Source organism: Tinamus guttatus, unplaced genomic scaffold (genome assembly GCF_059628265.1).
Source record: "Tinamus guttatus ecotype Peru unplaced genomic scaffold, ASM5962826v1 Tinamus_guttatus_pri_ptg000497l, whole genome shotgun sequence".
Lineage (NCBI taxonomy): Eukaryota > Metazoa > Chordata > Aves > Tinamiformes > Tinamidae > Tinamus > Tinamus guttatus.
In genome coordinates this window covers 2,737,928-2,762,785 of record NW_028289031.1, presented here as the reverse complement: position 1 = coordinate 2,762,785, position 24,858 = coordinate 2,737,928, and the positions used below count along the sequence as shown (strand labels likewise).

The following is a 24,858-nucleotide window of genomic DNA, read 5'->3' as shown; positions in this document are numbered from 1 at the left end:
TGGCCTCACCAGGGCTGAGTAGAGGGGCAGGATCACCTCCCTCGACCTGCTGGAGACGCTCTTCTTCATGCACCCCAGGATCCCATTGGCCTTGGCCACGAGGGCACACTGCTGCCTCATGGTCACTTCCAGGGAAACCAGTGTCAAGTGCTTTGAGGTTTACTGACGAAAGTGCTATAAAGCATGTTATTAAAAGGGCTAACAGTCCATCTCCTCTGATTGCTCTTTTGAAGTCTTTAAATGTAGCGTTTGGGATTTAATGAGGAAAATCTGTTCCAGTGTTCTAATCATTTTCCTTCTGCTGCCTCATACCTATGGCTAATGCTGGTCACAGGAGTCTGTAGTGATCTTATGATCAGGGCTGGAGTTTCTACAAGCACAGAATCAATTAGTCTTTTAGCCTTCTAAGTGAGATATTGAGTACGTTGTAGAGAATTAGCCTCCCAACTCAGCAGCTGTGCAGAGAGGTGTCAGGATATCCTCAGTCTCACCACTGACGTTCTGCTGCAGCCCGTGCTTGGGGTCTAACTGTCAGAACTGGATGCTATGAAAGTAACTTGCTGTGCCTCAGCTACGTGTAATTGCTTTTTTTCAGAAAATTATCCTATTTTTTTTCCGGATTTTGGAGCTTTCTGTTATTTACCTTGACAAATACCCTTAAAGACTGACAGCAGCAAAATGAAGTATTTTCAGATTTGACAGTTTAGGCTGTATTTACTTTTTCTCCCTAGAGATCCAGCAATTTTTCACCCTGAATTTTAGTGACAAAAATGACCAGTTATGCTTATGTCCTGAAGAACGCGTCTGCAAGAATGGCTGTTGTACATTACTTGGCAGTCTGTCTAAACTTCTTTGCCTTTGCTAGCTATGAGCAGTATGGTAGCAACCTCTTGCTCTCTTTCCAAGTTTCTAGAAGTAGCCGTGGAATCAGTAGCCCCTGGTTCCAGGCACCCTGGAGTTCACAGAAGGGCTGTGCATGGAGATTACGTTGGGTAATGAGGCCCACAAAGCATCCTCTGAGCCTCACATCACTGTGTCCCCTCTTTGCTCAAAACGTTTGAGGGTGACAGAGCCCTGGAACAGGCTGCCCAGAGAGATTGTAGAGGATCTCTTTCTCTGGAGATCTTCAAACCCGCCTGGATGCCACCCTGTGCCCCGTGCCCTAGGTGTCCCTGCTGGAGGAGGGGGGTTGGACTAGATGTTCTCTAGAGGTATCTCTAGAGGTGCCTTCCAACCTCAACCATTCTGTGATTCTGTAATGTTTACCTGGCTGCTCTCTTTCACTTGAAGTGTTTGTGCATGAAGGAATGCCAGTGCTGTTTTTGTTCTGTTGGTTGTGTTTATTCCTGAAGATGTAGTTTATCTCCGCAAGTTATGTGTTTGATACAGAAGCTGCTGTATGAGGTTCTTTGTGTTATGTGGCAAGTCAGATTTAATTATTTTAATAACTACTTTTAGCCTTAGAGTTTGGAGTTTCTGGTAGATCCAGGGCCTCTTTGTTTTCTCTCAGTCTATACAAGAGAAAGATCCAGAAATTAAATTAATTTGTATGAAAACTCATGATTTAAAGCTGTGGAGCCCAGAGCCTTTTTTTTTTCCTTTTTTTCTAAAATGAGATGGGAGATATTGATTAAATTAGCACAAAGTGTGATGAAACTGTGAGACATCACATCATTATACTGCTTTACACAGTGATAGGGAAGGTTATCAGTTTAAATAATCTTTGTACATCTATTTTAAAGTATGTGTCTATCTGTGCATGCCAGCATTTAGGCCTCTGAGCTTTTAGAGCCTTTAGTAAAAATGTGTCCAATTTGTTAATGAATATGCTGCAACTTTTAGATATTTGTGATTGATACCTTATTTTGATTTGCTGATTTTGGTGAGTTAAGTTCTAACAGTTTTGAGGGTCTTTTTTTCCTTCATTAAAATTTGATGTGTTTATAAACACGTCACAGTGTGTTTATAAATGCAACGGGCAAACCTAGCTAGACAGTATTGCATAACTTTCTGTTCAATACAAATATAACAGCATTAATGCTGAGCAAACCAATCGATCTGATCAGAGCATCTGTTCAAAAGAGTACAGAGGATACTGCTGCAAATTAGGTAGCCTGTGTTTTATTCTGATATCTAAACGTGCAATTCACCTCCCTTGCAAGTCATTCCTCTAAAATGAGGGTCGTATTGGCCAATCTTTTAAAATGACTGATGGGCTTGGATGGAAAGAGCGGTCCCAGAGTAAGAATATTCGTTACATAACCCCAGCGGGGGGTTATGGGACAGTGTTAATCGTTATGGCCGTGCGCAGTGAGCCCCCAGGAAGCAGGATTGCTGCTGGGCAGCCCTGTCTTGCGTGCCGAGGAGCGGGGCCTGCGCAGCCCCCAGAGCCGCCCGCGCAGCCCGGTCCCTGCAGCGGGCTGGCGCGTTGCGGCCTGCACCGCACGAGCTCCCGCGGGCTGCCACGGGCTGCCATGGAGGGCGCTTCCCGCTCCGCAGCTTCCCTGCCCGTCCCGCCGGCCATCCCCGTGTGGACACCGAGTAATTCCAAACTCCCTTTGTCCTGCAGGCGAAGCCAGTGACTCGCAGCAGAATCAACGTGTCGGCGCGGTTTCGAAAACCGCTTCAGGAGCCCTGCACTATTTTGTAAGTAGAATTTTCAGTTAGGGAACTGCCTGTTGTTGTCTTATCCTCATGAGTTTGGCTTAAAGTGCTCCTGCAAATTATTTAACTTTGCTTTGTTTCAGCCTGATTGCTAATGGAGACCTCATCAGTCCCGTAGTGCGCCTCCTCATTCCCAGGAAAACCCTGACTCAGTGGGATCATATTCTTGAAATGGTTACAGAAAAAGTTACCCTCAGAAGTGGAGCCGTACACAGGTATAAGGAAATTCAGGATTTGTAAGGTGCATTTCATATGTATAGTCATGTTCCTAAATTTTCAAAAGCTGATATAAGGGATCCTTCCGGCTGCAGAGGACATTTTGGTATAAGAAAAAACAAACACCCTTCCAAGGAATGGAAATGCAAAGAAATGTTGACTCCAAGGTGTCTTCATGTTTCATTCTAACCCCTCCCACTTTGTTTTTACTGTTATCTCTTGATTAACATTTAGTTAGCAGGTATATAATAGTACAATATATGTAGTATTAATAATATTAATTACTTTACATATCAGAATAAAATAAATGAACACTGATGTCAAACAGAATGGAAGTTTTTATGCAGAAAATATCTCAACAATAGATACAATCCATGTTACCTTTTAATTTGACACTTTTATATTCACTGGGGCAAACAAGTCCAGAGAAGATGTTTTAGACCCTTTGGTGTTTTGAGGACCTGTGCTCTGTATGCAACTGGCTCAGCTCTTATCAGAGCCAGGCCCAGAGTTACAGCCTGGGGCTTGCCCATTCCAGCGTCTCAGCTGGTTTGAGTTCTCGTCATATCCCAGTGATCGAAGGGGACCTCTTCGACAGTTTTCAATCACGTAAGGCCTCAAAACATGCAGTAAACACTCTATGAGAAGATCTGTCTGGTAGCTGTTACAAATTTCAGAGCTTGGGCAGGCTGCCAAGGTGTATGCTGACAAATTCCTGACATCCCAGTGCCTCCCCGTGCAGAGCATGTTACAGAAATCCATCCTGCCGATGGAGAAGCGCCTGTCTCTGGGAAATCCTTCTTTGCGGCTTACGCAGTGTCTGAGGCTAAGCTTGCAGCATCTCTCCCAAATTAATGCAAACAATATAAACTCTGTCAGTTCTTCTTGCTTTCCCAGAGTGATATAGGCCAGAACAGGTTAAGGGAAGGTTGTCTGTTGCCCACTAGTTTTCATCTATTTTTTCTTTTCTCGCAGTCCCGTATCTCTGTTCATATTTGTGGGTTATTTAGCACTTGTACTTACAGTAAAGTAAACCTAAATGCATGTTGATGCTTTCTGGATCTAGTTCTCAGCTTGTGTAGTTCTGAAGTGATTAGATTAATAGCTGCTTATAACATGCCAGTTCTTTCTGTTCCTGGGTTGCTTAGGAATTCAAAAACCTTTCATGTTTTGTTCTTATTACTTGATATCACTCTTTGGTGAAACTGAATGATACACATGAAAACATCATTCTATACATAGTTAGGATTGCTGTTGAGAAGTGCTCTTCAGTATTTATTTTTTTCCTTTTAAAAGCAAGATAACGTACATGACACTTTGAATTATTTAATGTTTTCCAGTTCTGGTTTCCTATTAACCCAGTTTTCATTTTCTTTGCTTTAAAAAATCTAGGAATACATATTAAATATGCTGGTAAAGCGATTGCTGTTCTTTAATAAGTTACACATTAATTGCTGGGGTTTACTGAAACTGTCTGAGCATTAGGGGAAGTCCCATAAGCCCACTGATGCTGGGAAGATATGATTTCTCATTAATCAAGGAAGAATGGAATTACAGGAACTTGCAGGGTATACACAGCATTTTTTTTTATTTTCCATGTCATTAGATGACATACAAAGCCACCAAGTTTTATATAGCTTCACAGGTGGCTTTTGAGTTGTTGTTGAAGCTCTTGATCCTTCCTCATTAGAACTGGGCTAGGAGGAAGTAGTATGAGAGCAGACAGTGGGAAAACAGCCTTTCTGCCTGTCAGACTGTGCATGGGGCTGGGTACAGCAGCCTGGCGAGCAGGTACATGGTGCCTGGAAGACAAGGAGTAAAAGTGAATAGGCAGGAAGGGTTTGGGGGATGCTGGTCTGAGAGTTGTGGCTTCCTTGTCTCCTTTTTTAGCCTGTTTGGTTTCTTTGACTTGGCTGCCACTTTTTGGCTTGGAAGCAGGAGGCAAAATGGAAGCCTACCGCTCTCCCACAGACCAAGCCCCTAGACCAGCCCAGTGACCAGAAGAAGTGACCAAAGGGGCATCTCTGCTGCAAAATACTAGCCAGGAGAATATAAGAGAGCCCAGGTGGTCTTTGTCTCGCTGTGGCCAAATGGGTGGGTGGAAGGCTTCAGTCACAAGCCTGTCTGGTGCTTGTTAAGTCAGTAATAATAAATATATTTGTTTGAAGTTACATTGTTAAATGTGTTTTTAGATTCACTTTCATCTTCAATGACAGATTATATTTGAGTTATTATGGTTATTATTTTCAAGGAGAAAAGTATAACCTGAGACTGCTAGATATTTGTCCATAAAGTTTTCAGGTGTTACATTAAGCAAGCAATTCTTGTGCTTTAAAACACAAGAAAAGTGAAAGATCAGTTACAAAAACCTCAAATGCATGCATGTATGTATGCTTGCATGTGTAGCCCATAGAAATATGTAAAATAGTTCTTAAAACACAGTATGCTGATTTGCTTGGGGGAGTGGAACTGTAAAGCAATCTAGCAAAACAGAGACATTCATTCAGAAATGGGCTTTATGCTGATTTTAGATTGCTTGTTTTATCCTCACTGTTTGGCTGTAACTGATGGGATCTGAGTGGCAGGGAAACATAAATTGCCTTTCGAATTGCTGGTGTGTCTGTCAAAGGTTTGCTCTGAGAAGTAAATGCGAGTATCACAGAGCATGAGAGCTTGCAACTTCTACACAAGGGAGCTGCAGTATGACCAAGGATTTCAAAAGGCTTAAATTTCACCTTGGTGAGCTTTCAGTCTTCGCATGTAGAAAAGCGAGACGTTTCTGTAAGGGCGAGCGTGCCTACAAAACAACAAAAAAACCAACTTTTGTCCTGCGCTTGAACATGGGAGCGGGTTGCCCCGAGACAGGCTGCGGAGCCGCCATCCCTGGAGGCTCTCAGAATCCAGCCGGACACAGCCCCGAGCGACCTGCTCCGGTTGCTCCCACGTCAAGCAGGGAGGGGGTTGCACGAAGTGATTCCTGGAGCTCCCTGCCCGCCTCAGCCAGCGGTGCCTGGCAGTTCTGCAGGCTGCACGTCTGCTTCTTCTCTATTGATTAAGTCACCCGTGTGCGTCTGAACGGGAGAGGCAGCTTCTTCTCCGTGAGATTGAAAGAATCTGCACTTTGTAACTCGGATGTTCGCAAAGCAAGATTTTCTTCATAGAAGGTTCGCTGCATAGACCCATGTAGCATTTTTTTTATCTCCTTGAGTTTTGTTGAAATTTATAAATAACACATAGTAACTCCTCTAGATGGCTTAGAGCAATATGTTTAAGATGGCCATTCAGCAAGCTTGTGCTTAAAGGACTTAAGTGCAAAAGTGTTATTGTTGACTTTTTTTTTTTAATAAATTAAATATAACCTCTATTGCACTTTGAAATGTGTCTCATAGGAAAGAGCCTGTTGATGATTCTTCCTTCCTCATTGTTATGACTGTCCTTAAATAAAATCACAACCTTGACAGTGAAATGATGGGGATAACACAGAAGTAGAAATCCCCAAATCCCTAATGTGTTCCTTCCTTCTCAGTAAATGTATATAGAGTGTGAACAGAAATGGTTGAGGAAAACTGCCAAGTGTAACAGACATAATAATTTTTGGTATTGTAGATGTTTAAGATGCCCAGATCCTTGCCGTAATTCTCTAATGCATTTCCTGCTACTTCTAGCTTCACTGGGTAGAGCCATGCTCAAACCCTCTGGTCTGTGCTACATAACTGTATGAGCCCAACAGTATTGACTTTGGGCCAGTGTTAGATGGTCTGATCCTGAGTTCTGGGTCACAGAGCCAGGATTGTCCTTGTTCCTGCTGGGTTACTGAAGAGTGCCCAGGGCACCCAGGAACTTGGTGAGAGAGGCTGAGAACCCAATGGGTCAGGAAAAGATGTTAAAGATTTTCCAAGTACAGGCAGTAATTTGTTCTTCATACTTAGCTTAGAACTGAGGAGAGCTTTTTTTATGTGTTATATTGCTTCATCTTTTATTAGCTTTCTATGAATGTGGTTTAAATTTTTTTTTACTATGTCTTCCCTTGACTGTAAAATGAGTGGACAAGGTATAACAGCCACTGCACTTTATTGGGCTTGAAGCTGAGACCTTCAAAATGATGTAGTGGGTTTAGATGAATGGCACTTTCAGTAAACTTAACCAAGAGCTAAGGTTTATTATATTAAATATTTTCATGTTTTTCAGACTCTACACTTTAGATGGAAAACTTGTTCAGAATGGATCAGATCTGGAGAATGGGCAGTTTTATGTTGCAGTGGGCAGAGACAAATTTAAGAAGTTGCCATATGGTGATCTCCTGTTTAGCAAATCTACAATAAGAAAGCCTCAGGGGTAAGTTCTACATACCTGTGATAAACCTTTCACATACTTGTATGTGTGTCAACATGCTTGCAAAGTGCCACCAGTAAAGTACAAAATCATCACTCCAAGAATGTTTATAAGGGAAGAAGGGAGGGAGGAAGGGATGGATGGATGACTTAGTGTAAATGCATAACTTCATCAACAGCTTTGAGAAAGTTGGGGTAGAAATTTGTAACAAAAGAGAAAATGGAAGCTGAAGAGATTACTTCACCCCATAAACATGACATTCATTATGTATCACAAAATTAATACCAGAAGAAGTGTTATTTTGACTTGGCTTCATTTGTTATCCGTCGATATAAAAGTAGGTAGCTGAATGAAATTAGGTGCATCTCCACCAATCTGCTTCTGCTGTTGTTTTGTAATTTTTTATGGGATAAATACCCCCTCCAGTGTTTCTTATTTGTGTCTCTTTTTGTAGGACAGCATTATTGCATAATAGAATCTTAAATAAGGTCTCTGTTGGGAGAAACTTGGGCTCCTAATATCTTTGGAAAAACCTGACAATGTGACGAGGTGGATAACTTAAAATATTTTAGAAAACACTTGCAAGAAACGCGTTTAAAGATAGTGAAAAGCATTGCCTGAGATACGCTGACCACATAAGATAAACTGACAGAGATGCGCTAAAATTTGGTGGGTTGAAGTGTTTTCATTATAGTAGTTGTAAGGGTCTTTCCCATAGTAATTCACTATCTACTGCCCTGAGGTCCTTCATTATATAAAACATACTTTATGGGGGAATTTAATGCATTTGTTTGAATAGCTCAGTGGTTATGCATTTATATATACTCTAGTGAACAAAACCAAGTGCTTTTTAGTAAAACTGCAATGGATAGCTGACTTGATATTGCCTTCAAGATGCACAGTATCTCTAATAGTGACAATATACGAATTCTAAGATCTGACTTATTTCTACAGTTCCAAAGCTTCCTCGCTACCTCCTATTGTGGGATCTCGAAAATCTAAAGGGAGTGTAAGTATCATATGCCTTAATAAAGTTTGTTTCTAGCTTCTCTTAATTCCAACAGATGGAAAGTCACTGTCCTTGGGGTTTTAATTAAGCCTGAGGAGAGAAAATACACAGCCACCTGGTGGTATGCTTATTATTGCTTGATGAATCTGGAGCTGTTTGCAGTGTCAATTAGACAAGAGCAATCCAGGCAAATATTATTGCAATAATGGCTGCTTTATTTTTATGGAGGCTTCCACAGCAAAGATCATCTCCTGCCTGGAGGTCTTTCCCATAATCCTCCTCCCTTTCAGTGCTCACTGCATATGTGTGTTTGTTTATTCAAATTATGCACCTAGAGGAATAAAGACATAAAAACTATTGCAGGAAATGGTATGTCTGAATGCTTTAAGTCTGAATGAATAAGCTCCTGAAAGAGTTTCCTGTCCCATACAGTGCCCTTTACTAATGGTTAAAATACACAACATGGATCTCCACTGCCTTCTATCCTCTATTTGTATGTGTACAGAACGACTGCAGTGTAAAATAGGTCTCTTTTTGCACCAGTTTTGTACAAGCACAATATACTGTGTGAGTAACAAGAGAGTAGAGAGCCACACTCAGAAGCTCATTATAATTGTGGTAATTGATCCTGTCCTTCCACAGCATGCAAAACAAAATCCTGCAGCCCCTAAACTAAATAAATAATAAAATATTCAAATCTCTTTTCCATTCTGTTGAAATGCAGTAGAAGATAAAACCTCAGTACGGTACAGTTGAAAGTGATGTTTATTTGCTTTCATAATATAAGCTTTACAATTAAAGCATTTTAAAAAATAACTCATTACTATCTGTCTTAACTATGAGAAGAAGAGACAAGAAGTTCACACCTATGCAGTAAAGTATTTGATATTCAGGTTTATCCCAGGGGATTGTAGTGAAAGACAATTGCCCAAATATTTGACACACTGCTAACAAGGAAGCTTCAGATTTAAGGAAGTAGAAATATGTACTGTTGCTCTCAATATTTAGTGCAACTCTTAGACTGAACTGGTATAGATCATGAAATTGTCTTTCCTTCCATTTAGTGTCTACATTTTTCATTACAATTCCTTGGAGGTAACAATCTGTTCTGAATCTTTAGGAATTAGAAGAAGCTGAAAGAAGAAGCCATTTCCTCTTTTTGTTTCTTTATACAGAAATGATCAATTCAACATAATATTTCAGTAAATTATTTTAAAATGCTCTGAGTTGTTCATAGGGTTGCACTGAGTGAAAAAAATGAAGTAGAAGGTCTTTGCCCTTTGTGATATCACTGAGTCTCTGATCAGAGGAGCAGTTTCAGGTAGGGGTGGTCCAGGTTAGCTGCTTGCTGCCCCAGCTCCTGGCCATGACCTGTTCTGGCATGGAGCAGTTTGGCAGAGCTGGCTTAGGAAGAAGCTGTGCAGGCTGTGAGACAGGCAAGAGCAGGCTGACAGGCTCTGATGAGGAGCAGTGTTGAGGGGTTTTGGCTGATAATCTCTTTCCCCAGTCTAGCAGTGGATAAGCAGCACTAAGTTTGACTCGGCTAATCTTGCAATGAAAAAGGTTTGTTAAATATTAATGATTAAATACTGTGCTAATTAGATAATACTTTATTATCTTATGGAATCAGTAAATGGGTAATGAATGGAATGCTCTCATGTGTACATACAGTCAATGTATGCTTTTATGGTATGGATTCCCCGGAGTGTCTCATGAACTTGGCTGATAGTTTTCCTTTTTCTTTTGTAAATTACTTTTGGGTTGAGTGGTCTTCTTAATTTGCTGTTGTAAGCCCCAGGAAGAAAACAGAGACTGGGTTTCTGGTTCTGTTTCCAGATACAGGAGAGCAGAAGCAGAGAAACGGGCTGATTTCTTTGGAGGTGATTCAGAAGTGCCATGTTGGCTGGCCCCTTCCTAGGTGTCCACTTGGCAGTCAGTGTCCCAGCCACTTACCGAATGTCATCCTCTTCCAGCCATTTTTGCCACTTAGCAGGTTAATACCTTATCGCAATTGCTCAGGCAGTGAATCTTTCACAAGTGCCACGTGCTCTAGGTGACACTGCGTGTGCAGGGGGTTGGACTAGATGATCCCTAGAGGTCCCTTCCAACCTTAAGGATTCTATGATTCTACATGTTTTTTGTATCTGGTGACTTTCTGTGCATATGCGTAGATGAGATACAGCTGTATGTCATACATGCAGATTAACCTAGCATTTCTTTTTGTCAAAGGAAGCATGTTTCTTTATAATAAATGCCTTATTTTCTCCTCATAGTTGTTATATGATCTGACTGATTAAATTATTACTAACCTCAACAAGCTGATGAGACAGTTGCAGTTTGCTGGATTGTTTTAGATATCCTTTAAGTGTAATGGCTGTAAATTCTTTCCTTCTGTTTTTTTTTTTTTCTTTTTTTTTTTTTTTTTTTAAGTACCTGATACCAATCCTTAGGTATTAAAAATTTGAAATAATATTGACATCTAGAAAGAAAATTGTTCATATCCATCAGTGATTAATATGAACAATTCTTTCCAGGGAAATGATCGACAATCTAAATCTACCACTGGATCCAGTGACCCTGGAGAAAACAGTTCCTCACCTCAGCCTCCAAAAAGGAAGGACAAAAGAAGCCAGAACCAAGAGGAGACTCCCTTCTCTAGCAAGTCTACAAAAATGAAACGCACAACAAGAGTAACAGCTTCCACAGTAGTCCTTCAGGATAATGGTAAATACTGAGATAATCTTTTTATAGCATAGTGACTTTGGAATTTCCTTTAAACTAGCTGGAAAAATATACTAGTTCAATATATTGAATTGTCCATTCACTTTGGCTGACTTAATTTGTAAGAGTAGTTTTTGCCTAGCAAATGCCCTTACACACAGCTCCATCTACATAGAGCAGGAGAGGCTGTTTATGAAATTTAGTGCTTCTTAGAAGTTAAGTACTGACTAACACAATCATATCGTCATGCTTTTGATGGAAGTTTAATCTGCAGAAAATGTATTTTGACCATTTTATCACTTTTGGTACTCCAAATAAGTGTAGAAAAGGAACTGCTCTGTTCAAAGGGCCCCTTGCTCTCCCTGAGGACCCCTGGTTGGCTGCCTGGTTCTGTATAGCAAAATTACTAAACCCTGCAGGAATAATATGAATACACAAGTCCAATTAGCCAGTCACTACAGAGGCTGATCAGGCAGCAGAGCTGCCGGAGGTACTTGCTGAATTTCTCTCCCACTAAGCCAACAATTTAGAAATTTAGTCAAAAGTGTTTTCTTTGAGAAATTGCTTTTCTTATCCCATAGTGGGATTTCTTCCCTGCACCCCAACCCCTTTTAATGACTAGAAGACTGTCCTCCAACTACAGATGCAGCTCTTGTGCTGGGGTGACAGTTTTTTTCTCATTACTCATAGTTCAAAAAGTCATTAACACAAGCTAATTAATATCTGTCAGTAGAAATATATTATGCTCTTCACAGCATTCGACATTTCTTCACACAGCTAGTTAAGTGCTAATTATTAAGTGTATAGTAACCAATTATGGCTTAAAACTTGAGAATACTGCACCCAACAGCATACGTTTGTACATCTGCATTTGCCTGGAATGGGGAGTCGTAAATTGTACTTTCTGAGTCTAGAAAGGCCAGTGAAGTACAATATAGAATCTTTTGTAATACAATACTTTTTTTTTCCCCCTCGGCCTGAGGGTTTTTGTAAGTAAAATTTCACCAGACATTCACTGGAAGCAAGTGGCTGCCGATTGCCAAGGTAGGAGAAATCTGTTTTTTGGCTTTGCAGACCTTGTATTACCACAGTTGTCTGTTTCTCAGGGGAAGCTACTGGAAGCAGAAAGAGCTTTCTCTCTCCTTTTAGCAGGTGGTGACCAAGGAACATATCTTGAGCAAATGGCAGACAAACATGGGGGAGATACCTATCTCCCCATAGTTCACACTGTTGCCGCTCCACCTGCTGACAGAAATGGTTGGGAGTCAAACAAGTTTCTTGAAGAAGTGGCTGCTCGTTGTTCCCCCTTTGGCTTTTCCCTGCCCTGTGAGCCTTGCATGGGTTGGAGAAGCTGCTGGAGGCAGCCAGCTCTCCCGCTTGAGCCAACACTGCCGCTGGGAGCAGCTCTCCATTCCTTGCTTGCCCCTCTGTCTGCACTGGCATGGAGACTCGCTGGTGGGAGGTTGGAGGTGGGTGCTGTTCTGCAGCTCTGCTCCTGGCTGGTCATGCAGGCAGCTGTGGAAGGAGGTGCTGTAGATCCATCCATAGGTGGAATTCCCACAACAGTATGTGATGAGGAGTGCAAAGGTGTTTCTGATGGACTAGCATCCCTGCCCTTGGTGGGTTGCTGCTACTCGAGGAGGTGAGTGCAAAGTCACCTCTGTGACTTGTGTTTTGTTTTGCCAAGAACGGCAGCGTCTCATGCTCCTGGAAGTCTTTAGGTCAGCCACAGTGAGAACTACACACTTGCTAACACCTATGGAATTATTTTTCCCTAATCAAATTCCGTTATATTTGTCCAGTCTTCTGAAAGAAGATAGCCCAGGAAACGACTGCCTGGAGATTCTCATCAGGCTCATTCTTGTCTAGGCTACTAAGTCAAAGTGATTTTCTCTACTACTTACATTTTAACAAGAAGTTATTTTTTATTACTTAATTTCTCTGTCTCAGATTTATTTTCCAGGTCAGTTTAAATGTATTTTTTTTTGTCATACGATTCAAACTAAATTTCTTGATGCTTTACTTTTTTCCTCCTTTCTAGCTCCCATTTATTTTCTGGCACTCTGCAGTAGATATGATCTTTTTTTCTGTTTTCAAGAGCAGAATTAGGATGTCACATTTGCTGCATTTGGCTTTAAAAGCCCTCAGTAATGTTAGGTAATACCCTGTATTCATCAGTTCATTTGAGAAACTGTGCACAGAAGTTCTGAGACTGTTAGCTCTTAGTGGAATGCTTTTGCTGCAGCATTTTTTTGTATAAGTGGTTTATTATGTGGAAATCATTTGAAGGGTGCATGGAGCACTGGAGAGTGATCCCAGTCGTCCCTTTCCTTTCCCTTTAGTCATTTTAGACTAAGTAAGTGTTAGGGTGAGGCTCTAGGCCTCTCAAAGTCTACTCTGTTGGTCTGTGAAAGGGCTACAGCAGTGCTTACTGCAAAAGTTTTCATCCTAGCAGCCAACTAATAAATGCATCTGAACCAGGTTTTGAACTAGATGTGAACCACTGTGAGAGAGGATAGCTCAGCCTCTGCACCAAGCTTATTCCCTGGAGGCTCTGAGTTGAAACAGGCTGGTAGAGATCTCTCCCTTTTGACAAGAGTTGGCCCTGTTGGCAAAATATCTGAAACAGAAAAGTTCCCCTGGAAGCAGGTTTGCAGTGTTGAGGATGAGGCTCTGCAGCATCAAGGACGTGTGCGTCTACTGCAGGGTATATCATCCAGAGATGGTGGCATAGAAGATATTTTATGTGCAACTGTTATGGACGTGGCACAAAAATACAGAAAACTATTTCATAGTAAAATAATTAATGTGCCAGAAAAACCTTAATCTGTTTCATATCAATAGTGAGCACTGGAATGTACCTATAGGATTGTCAGCGGTAGCCAACAGCGATTCCTTTCCAACTGAGTGCTTTAATGGGCTTTGTGTACATTTCCCTAGGATCCAATAATGCCTTTCAGGGATATAGGAAATATCTAGATTTATAGATGCAATTGTTTAAATTTGCACTCACCCTTGAGAATCTCTGGCAACAGCATTTCTTTTCTAAAATGGTTTTTAAAATTATTAGTGTGATGAGCATTTTACAACTGGAATTACTATCAAACAATAATAATATTGAGAAGCAGATTGTCTGTTACTTAAATAAGAACTTTTTTATTGCATGCAGATAGTTTATTGACTCCTACAAAAGTAAAAGAGGAGTTGACACAATGCCATGTTCCGTAATCAAAGTCTGTCCTTGTGTGTTCCTTTTCACTGTTCTTCCCCATGTAAATGAACAGTAGGTTTCTCTGTGGAGTGTCAAAGGCACTAGGAAATCAAAGTCTCTGCATATGTGATATGAATGTGTCTTAAACTGCTCTTGCAGGTGTTTTTTTTTTTTTCATATATTTGTCTGCCTTGGAGACTCTGGCACTTGCAGGCAATTTGTGGGGAAGGATGGGAACTTGTGAAAAATCAGAGCTCCCAAAAGAAATAATACCTATGGAGAAAATATCTATGGTCAGGAAGAGCTTGTGTTCCCCTAGGTGGGATATAGATCATGATACGCTGACTGACAAGGAAGAAGAGAAACCCTGTGCTACAGAAAGTGACCTGTGTCATCATTGCTACTAAAATTTCACAGACATTTATATCGTGTGTTTGTGATAGAATTGCCCTGTTTCTTTGAGACTTCTGGAGACATAGCTGAAATCCAAGTTTGAGTGTTAGTTTCTGAAATTATGCATACTTCTCTGTCACTGATCTAGTAAAGGTCAGTAACATCACTCTGCAGCATCAGAGGCTCTGAATTCCAGCATTTTGAAGTCTCAGCATCTCTCATTTCGTGGTCTCATGGGCAGCCATTAAATCTTTGCAGCCCTGACTCAGCTGAGCATCATACTATTCATGTGAAGGCTTTAGTCCTTTAGTCCTATTTTTATAGGACCAAACCATTCTGTGTTCAAAATAGTGGGTAAAGTCACACAACTGATGAGTGGGAGATTAGAAATGGAGTCTCACTTGTGTTGCTTTAACTTCTCTATGTATTGTATTAATATCGAAGCTTAAAACAGGCAGCTACCTGTGAAACACCACGAAAAGCTGCACACAAATACTTTAAGCAGAAAATTACCATAAACAGTGTGCATTGCCTTCTGAATCTGTCATATCTTGCAGGCACCAAGTGCTGAAAGCCTTGTCCCCAGCAAGGGAGTTTGCAGTCAGTTCTGGAGCTGTTCAGGAGCTCCATTTTAGCCATTATAGGTAAAGGATAGATTATTTTTCAGGCTTTTTTTCAGGTTTCCGTTTGGTTTCTGGGCTTCTGGTTGTTTTTAGCCTTCATTTTTCCCTCCTAAAGCATCCTGTGCTGGCTTTATCAGAAGCAGAGTACTTGAATAGTTGAACCACGGATGTGATCTGGGGCAACAGTTTCTACCGTGCTATCTCTTAAGTTGTGATTCTTAGAAAATCAGACTTAAAACTGGCTAAAAACTCACAATGGTTGGAAAATTCATTCTTATTTTGCAAGAAAAGTGTAACAGTTTGTACATGGCACAGACAAGAATGAAGTCATTGCCTCCTTTCCCCTCTAGCTCTCTGAAATGAGGGTTTTGGTACCTGCATCTTTCTTCTTCCATAAGAGTGCAGTGGCAGTCTGGCTTCCCGCAGGAAGATTTTTTTTTATTGCCTTTTCACACTTTTCATGCTATGGTATCCCTACAGGAGCTGATAGGTGGTCTTATGAAGAGTAAACCATAGGAAATTGTTTATGGAATTCTAGCAGTAATTTAGGAAAGCCATCATTAAATGTACTATTAATTTATTAATGTAGAATACTGGTAAATCAATAAGCTTTTAAGGTAGAATAAGGATGTGAAGAAGATACTCTCTTTCCTAAGCTCTTGACTTGCTTCAAATTTAGGTAGTGATGATTGTTGCTAGCATCTAAATATGCTGCTGTCTAAATAAGGAAATGGGTGTAAGCTTTGGATGTTGCGATTGGTCTTTTTGAGCACAAATGTGAATATATTTGTTTACATCATGATGCACACATTACATACCTCCTTCTAAATTTTCCGGAGGCACTGAGTCAGTTCTGCACGTGCATCTGCAGAAGTGGCACTGTGATGTGAGCCGGTTCATGAAGCTCTCCATTCCCCTGCCTCACTCTGTCTGTTTGAGCTCACCCCCAATGCCCAGAGCTTGCCTTGCTTTCCATTAATTTGTGGCTCAGAAAAAGAGTCTTGTGGCCATCGTCAGCTCTGAAGTGTAGGATCCCAGTAGTGAAAGGCCCTCCATGAAGCAGGTGCTTGTAAGAAGAGGTATGGGATTCTGCAGATTAGGACATGGGATCTACAGCCAAGCTGAAGCACTATGAAAATGTCCGAATTTCAGAACAGCCTTAAGTGTTTGCTTATTTATTTTTCTATCAGGTAGCGTGTACACGTATGCTTATCTTTGTAAACATGATGTTTAAGTTCCATTTCTTTTACTGAGACTCTGGCGCCTGCTCGCCAAGTGTGAGTGTTCATGACGAGCCTCAGTCCCTCAGTGGTGCTTGTTGCTCTGTCTTTGGGAGACTTGCTGATGTGCTCAAGGTGAAGCAGGTGCACGTGGGTGAGGAAGCTCCAGGCTTTAAACACATTTACCCTCTGAAGATGAAGCTGTTATGCTAAATCTGTAATATATATAAATCATCTGGAAAACACAGAAGTTCATTCAGTGCTATTATTTAATATTTAATGGTAGTTTTCACACACATGGTCTTTATATCATCATTTAATAGTGTGGATACAACAGTTCATATTTCATACAACACAATTTATAGTCTCTGTTCCAAGAATAGAACTAAAAGCTAATGTGAGAACCTCAAGAAAATACATTACTCCTAGCTATATGGATTACTAGTGGCTGCTACATCTTTCACAGAGACATACTCAATATCACATAAATTATTTAGCAGATATGTAATCATATGAGTGTATCTGCATTACTGTATTAAATGAGAGAATCTATTAATGTCAGAGATATAGGTATAACAGATCTTAAAAATAATATATAAGCCATGCTGTATAAAAGCCTCTGATCTTTGAGGTGATGTGTGTAAATGTGGGCCAATGGTACCTCAGTGTTTTAATCATCCTGAATAGTGATGTTGTTAAGGATGCTTTTGCCTATCACAAACTACACTGTCTAAAACACATAAGACATACATACAACTTAGATGATGTGGCTGGAGAAGTTCATGAATATCCTGTAATTTTAATAGGGTGGTGAGAATGTTCCATTAATGCAGGAGGAGGCTTTTTGCGTTTATTTATTTTTGTCTTCTGAAAAAAAAGTATTTTTAAAAGGATACATCATAAGCAACATTGGCATTTACGTAGTTCCTGGCTGACATTTGAAGATTCTGGAGCTGAATCAGACTTAATGGAGAGGATCAGATTAACATTACATTACATTAACAAAAACATTACACAGCATGCATTAGTATTACCAGTGCTTGCAACATACTCGTGTAGTCAAAGCAAGGAACGCGACCAGGCGCGTGTGGGCCACTTGCTTCCTAATGGTCCTACCAGTATTTTCCGAGTGCAGCAGAATTGCCAGGTGAGCCCGTGTTTGCGAGTGGCGCCTTCCACCCGCACTTTTCGGCCGTGGTTGTTACGGAAGGACATTCTGCCCGTGTGGGAACGTGCGCCCTGGTGCGTTCTAGCTTGTCCCCTGCCTTCCCATAACACTTCTCCCTGGGTATCACGCTGTGCTCTCCAGGACCCGCTGCCTGCCTTGCCTTGCTCCCCTGCTCTCCCCTCCTTTCACTGCTCTTCCCAACGCTCCTTAAAAAGTTCTTGCCTGTACTTTGTGGTTGATTTATGGATCATGACCTTGTAAAGCAAAAATATTTTTTGTGCTATTGCTGGGTACTTTAATATTAAAGTAACGGCAGTATGACAAGAACTCACAAGTGCAAAGAATATGGTTTTTTTTTTGTATTCAATATAAGTTAATGTGAACGCTGTGCTACAGCTGTGGGACAGGAATCTTTAATTCAGTTAAAAGGAAAAAGAACAGACAAATTCTGGGCAAATTTCATTTAAAAAAGAAAGATCTGTTGGTTAATTTTAACAAATAATCTACCCACTTCATTTCAGTTAATGTTTAAAGATGCTGAGCCTCCGATTTTCAGAATACAAATGAGTTACCATGGTTTACACCAGCACCAGATCTGAAGTAAGGCCCTGGTCTTCATGGCTGCTGTGCTAACCTGCAGCCTGTGCTACCCTGTGCTCATTTGCTTTATTTACACACGTGCTGAGGCCTCATCGTGTCCCCGTTAGGTGTAAATGGGCCATAACCTGCGGGAACAGGATAGAAGAAGCCAGAGGGCAGGGGAGGTTTGAACAGATCAGACTAACAAATGTGCAGGGAATTCCTTTTCCAAAGGATTTATTTTCCTTCCCTTGTTTTCAAAGTACTACTCCATATCTTGAATGTCCGATATTGCTCAGCTGGAGTGAGCTCTTGCTCTGTGTATTAGTGCAAGGTTTTCTCCTCCTCCTAATGTATATATGCTTTTAGCCCTGTGAAATGTCTCCCTGTCGAGAGCCCTCTCTCCATCACTCTGTCTCATGTTGTTCCTTTACCTATCGGGGAGATGGGCTCCTGCAGCTGCTGTGTGGGATTGAGGTGGGACAAAAAGCCCCTTAAAAGCCCGTAAGAGGCATGTTTTGTTCTGTGTTACGGCAGAACAGGTGGTCAGTATTGGAAATTCAATTAGTTGTGTTATTTCATCCAAATTTAATTAGAGGGAAGGAACATGGCAGGTGTCCTCCCAGTTCACGTGTGTCTTAGAAGCTGCTTCAGAAGCGTTTGAGGAGCAGCAGCTGAGAGTGAAATGAGCGGGCATCTCGCTCATGTTCTTGCTGCCTTTGCACACAAATGCCAAGCTGTAGTTGTCTCTGCACTACAGGGTGAGGAGCAAAATGAAGAGCAGGTGTGAGCACGCCCGGCTTCTCAGCACATCCCTTGTGCCTCTGCCTTACGGGCTGCTGGCCAAAGCACTGCTTGGGCTAATAGAGTTCAAACTCTACGTAGCAAGAGCAAAATTAGGATCCAGCTGTAGTGTTCTTGGCCTCACCTTTGCTTTCCCTTTCAGAAACTATGAACAGGAGCTTGGAAGAGACTGTTTAATCGAAGAAGCTTTTTTTTCCATCTGTTTTTCAGGACAGCAGGAGGGATGTACTAAATCCTAAAGTCTTGGTATCCACGGTATATTTTAAGACGCTAGATGCTCCTGGAAAGAATCATTGAAGGAGAATGCGCCTTGCCCACCCTCTTCTGTGTGTGGCTTAATCTAGTCTGGGTTTCTAGGCTCCAGCAATTGAGGACAGAGAAATGTGTCTGTAAATACCCACTCTTTCAGTCGACAGTATAATTAGGAACTGAGCTCAGACTGGACATCCAGCTTTGGGTGCGTTACGTGGGGTGTGATGATGCAATTCCTGCCTTGAACACAGTTCCATTTTAAAGAGAGTTGTTTTATTCTGAGGGATCTCTTTGCTGGAAAGCTAGAATCCAGCTCCAGGAACACGATGCCAATGACTGCTGCCCTGCACTCTTTTGGTCAGCAGAGCTCCACTGGCAGCTGTGAAGGCACTTTGCAGATTCTCAGTGGCATTTGTAGGGTTATTCCAAGGAACTGCTTCAAATTCAGAGGCTTTGGCAAGCAGTTATTACATTTTACAGTTTTTTTTTTTCCTGCTGTGTTTGTGAGTGAAAGACTCTTGGCATTTTAAGTGTCTGCATTTGGTTCTCATTAATGTGAATATAATTTTAATTTGAAACCAATAAAATGTACAGTGAGTTTACACATGCACCTTTTGGAGTATATAGCAATAGATAGAAAATATTCTTGGTGGAAAATATATCACATCTTCCTTGTTGTCTGTCTCCTTGCAGCAATGTGGAATCTCCTATCATTTCTTTTGAGTGTCAGAGTGCTTGAAGGGGATTGTCTGCAGAGAGTTAATGCCTCAAGAATTATGTTGATACTATATTTTAAAGCTTAACCTAAATTTCCAACAGAGTTTAGTTGAACTAGCTATTTATTTTGAATCTGCCCTTCTATTTTTTTTAACACACTGAGAGTTTTACCAGCCTGCCATATGCATTACTACTGATTCATGTCATAATCCTCTCAAATCAGGATGATTAAAGAAGTACTTACTTTTTGTGTGTGTTGAAAGCTCTTTGTGCAAGATTTAACTATGCCAATTTTTCAAAAAAAGTCAGCAGTCTGCAAGCTGGCATTGCAGAATTTGTAGTATGTTAGGCATGCTGTTTATGGTATGATTGAATTCATGTTACAATGGTAGAAACATAAATATTATTGAATATATTATTCATAACAGTATCTACGCCTGAAAATTTGAGGCTAGGTATTAGCCTTAGATTAGGTAACTCTATCATAGAATTTGGGCTTATAAAAGTGATACCAAAACCATATTTAGTTTTCTTCACCTCAGTTTAAGGTTTAAAAAACTAATTTATTTTTGGTTTGTACCTGCCCTGTAAATAATACTGTAGGAAGATGAACAGGAAACCAGCAAATTCAGAACCTTAATAGAAGTTCCTATAAGGGAGCGCCTTATTTTCTACAGCCTATTCCGTCCAAATTTAGTGGTTTAATTGTGATCATGTTGATAGCAAAGTAGCCCCCCACTCCCTCAAACAATGAAACAAGTCCTAGAGATACCGGAATGTGCAGACTCAGTTTTGGTTGTGAATTGGAGAAGTATGGGATTGGAGACAGGCTGAGCCAGTCCTAATTTTGAGTATTTCAGACCCAATTTTAATCATCATGAGGCCTTCAAGTTAGGAATCACTTCAGTTTCCTGGTATTGTCATTGGCTAAGTAAGGAAAGAAAAAGGCCAACCCAAAATTAAAAGGGAGCTGCACAGACCACCAGGTATGGCAGCTGTTCCTGGTACCATGCTCTGAATTGCTTTCAGTGCAGTTGTGCACTCGCCAAAGAGCACAAATCTGAAGGGCAGAGTGTCAGCTGTGCCTTCGGAGTTCAAAGTGTTATTTTCATGTTTTCCTGCTGACAGCTTTTAGGATTAAAAAAACTATTTGTAGTTAAACCATAGAGGCACTCACTAGATCACTGCTGTGCTATTGATGTAGCTAGAAACCTTGCTAGAGGGAGATTCTCTTGTTCCTTGTTTGTGGAGTTTTTATAGGATTTGGAGGTTCAGCTTTAGTTTAGAGGTACAACTTAAGTTGCATAAGACACAGCGGAGACCCAAGTGAACACTGCACTTGGAACGCACATGGAGTCAGAAGAGATCAAGGAGCTGCTTTATTAATTCAATAGCCAAGGTCTTACTGGTATATCAGGTAAATAAATGAATAGATTAGACATATTAGAAGCAATAAACCAGGGGAACAATCAAAGTGGGAGAAGGGAGATAAAGCCCAACATTATTGTATCAGTACATTATCATATACACTCTGGGTTTCTTTTGTTTTTTTAGGGGGGAACCTTATCTATATGTAGTTAATTAAGCTTTTACTGCTCACTACGGCAGCTTTTTGTTTGCTCTAACACTACTGGATTTCCTATCAAAAAGGAGACTGCTTCATGCAAGGTCATCTTCCAGGAGCACCTTTTGCTGTTCCTGGTGAGGTAGTCTCATGTCAGCAACCAGTGATGTGAAATCGTAGTAGAAATTCAGTATGTTGTGAGGAGACAAGCTAATTGCTTAGAAACTTCAGTCCATGTTTGTATTAGGTGAAAAAGATACATATTATTATTTCTAAAATTTTCTTGTGTGTGTTACTACCAGTTCCTTTTTAATTCCGTCACTTTTTGGTGGTAGAAGTCCCAAAGACATTCGTACACACACACACAAACCTGTCACTAAAGCAATGGTTTCGGTGACCAGTTTGTCACTAAACAACTTTTCACTGGAAATTGGCCTTGCACAACAATGATACTTTGAAATAAAATAATAATTAAAAAAATAGAAAATCATGCTGTAGATAAGCGTAAGTGCATGTCCTCCTTATCCCTTGTAGTTATCTCGTCAACTTAATGAGCCACAGATCTCTTACATTTTGTTTTTAATTTGATTGTACGTTTTTATGAGGTAGCCTCTGTGGCAAGTCACATTAATTTTTTTTATAGTCCCATTTATTTTCTTGCTTACATAGGGAGCTTGCAGTTAATAAATGCATCTGATTTCCATAAAATATTCAGGGCAAGCCATTATTACAATGATTTTTTTTATCCCTACTGCTAAACTTCAATCAGTTTCAAATTTAAAATGCATTAAATGACTTTGTATAATGTAATTTGTGCTTCAATAAATGTTATATAGTTAATGCTGGCTAGGAAAGGAGCTTATACCAGAGACATTAATTGCTTAGCTTAATTATTTACAATATATAGATTTCTTACCAGTTATCTCAAGGTATAACTCATTTACTATTTAATAAAGTAATATATATTTTTTATTTATCAAAGCATTTTCTAGTGAGGATAACCTAAAATACTGAATGGCATCAGACATAAAATGATCTTTGTGCTTTAGCCAACGCTTGCTCCAAGTTATACATGCACTGACTCCTAGCTTCTTTCGCTAGGTATTGAACTGAGTGACTGTACAGCACGGTGAACATGGGGGTATTTGGAGGATAAATAAGGTGTATTCAGGTGAAAATCTGTTAGTCAAAATGTTTCTGCATTTATAATGTCGTCATTGCCGATTAACTGATCTGTTCTGTGCCTATTAGGGCAGCAATTAGCCAGCAGCATAAAACAACTAGAAAATATGTCTGGCTGGTCAGAGCAGGCCTCTCCTTCCCACAAATGAATCTTAGGTGCCTTAAAGCCAGCACAGCTAACCTGGTTAAGGCTAGCTACAGTAGGTAACAGTGAAGATGAAAATCCTTGGCTACTGGGGTTTGTAGCTGCAAGAAGCACTCTGACATGGTCTTCAATTGTATCGATTTTATTTTTTCACTGACAGCAGTGCCACAGAGGTGGAAAGGTAATGGATAAATACTGCCCTCTCTTTTCTAATCTTCCGAGAAACCCGCCTAGGACTGACTATGCCTTTATCCTAGCAGAAATAATACAAATATCCTCTGGACCTGGTTTCCAAAGAGCTAACTCTTCTGTCTGCTGAGGGCAGGCAGAGTTGGTTCACTACATTTCTTAAAACACTAGACACCTCTCTTGAGTAATGCTGTTAACTGTGCTCCATGTGCTCTTTGCCTATACCCTGCTCAAGACTTTGGGGAATTGAGAGCTTGGAATAATCTGGAGTCTCGCCAGATTTCACAGGTCTTTCTTTCCATGTAATTATGGAGCTGAAGAAGAGATGATGCAGAGCACAGCTCCTGAGGAAGCTCCATAGGAAAGCACTTGTAGTTACATGTTTTTATTTATTCCTTCATTTTTCAAAGAATGCAGTAGGAATTCTTTTCCCAGAGTGCAAAGCCTCCATCCAGGATCCTACTAAATGTTGCTCGCTGAAAACAAGAAAAATATTTGTCTGAAACAGCATTTTTTTTATTGTTGCTTTTTTGTAGCACCTCGGGACTAATCTATGTAGAACAAATTCAACTGTAAGTAGGTACTTAAAAATGACATTTCACTTCAGGCTTTCCTGAAGGAAAAATCCTCTAAGCAGTTTAAATTGACACAAATAACTGTTGGTTTATTATTTCCTCTCTCCATATCCATCCAAGCATCTACTCTTCTGCTGTCTGTGATCTCTTTTCTGTATTTAGTCTTCCTGCCAGTCTGCTGAACTATTTCTTCCCTTAATTTCCAGAAGTGTGTTTTCTTGTCTTCCTTTTTGTTTCTGCTACAGTCACTCATCCCATTCTTTTTATGCCTCCTCACATTATTCTGCCCTCATCATCTCCCTCTGTGTCCATATCCTCTGTCATCTGTGTGTGCTGTTTCTGGTTGCCCACTCCTCTTGAGCTCCCTTTTCCTCTTGTGATACATTTCCTTCTCATCTGTGTCTCCTCTTGCCTGAGCTACTGAACATGGCTCAGCTTTGAAATAATCATAAATAATGGGAGATGATATTTGCGTTTGCTAGGTGTGACCTTATTTCTCTCTGTATAGGGTGTAAAGAAACAATGATGGGTTTTAGCTCAGACAGTGATTGGAAAAATCTGAAGAACTCCTGTCTCTTCTGGTTGTCTGGACCTCAGGGAAAAGTCCTCACATAAGACCAGGAGCCTCTCAATAGTATTTTAATTGGCCTGTTGACTGAAGTAGCACTGAATGTTGGAGGAAGAACTGAGAATCTACCTGGAAATAAATTCTCTGATATATACTTGCCACCAAACACAGCTGTAGGGAGACATTTTGGAGCTCAAGGTGCCCTTGAATCCTTTATTGTCATCATCTTTTACTCAAACTGGAGGAAATGGATGGAAAAGACAACAGTTTGTAAACCTTGGAGCCTAATATTTTCCTTTTTACCCTCTTTGGGAGCATATCAGCCCCAGTCTTACCATGACCCTGGTCTGTGGCCTCCCCCATGTTTGAATTTGAAATCAATTAGAGGCACACAAGTCAGTATTTATTCTTGTATGAGGAGCATGTTTAACCTACAGCATTTTATGAACCATTTGAGGTAGACGTAAATGTTCCATCTAATGGAAGTGCTGGGAATTTTCTTCTCAGTAAGGTACAGTACTTATTTCTAACTTTAGTAGAGATTGTAGTATAAGCCTGTAACAGTACAGAATGATGACTTACAAAAATGTTATTTCATGTAATTTATTAAGGTTTCTAAAATGCCTTGTTGTTTTTTCCTCCCTTAGAGACATCTATAGAAACTGACTAATGATTCAGAGACAGAGATGTGAAATATTGCATCAATAAAGATTTTGGGCCTTTTTT

General features: G+C 40.5%; 1 protein-coding gene across 1 annotated transcript in view; it reads left to right on the top strand.

The window, feature by feature from the left end:
• DCDC2 (doublecortin domain containing 2) overlaps positions 1 to 24,858 on the top strand; it is a 57,662-nt gene that overhangs the window by 18,347 nt on the left and 14,457 nt on the right. Inside the window, exons 3-7 of the mRNA XM_010211286.2 lie at positions 2,570 to 2,646; positions 2,748 to 2,879; positions 7,069 to 7,215; positions 8,167 to 8,221; positions 10,756 to 10,945. Coding sequence (XP_010209588.2) covers positions 2,570 to 2,646; positions 2,748 to 2,879; positions 7,069 to 7,215; positions 8,167 to 8,221; positions 10,756 to 10,945 — 601 coding nt within the window. The remainder of the gene's footprint in view (positions 1 to 2,569; positions 2,647 to 2,747; positions 2,880 to 7,068; positions 7,216 to 8,166; positions 8,222 to 10,755; positions 10,946 to 24,858) is intronic.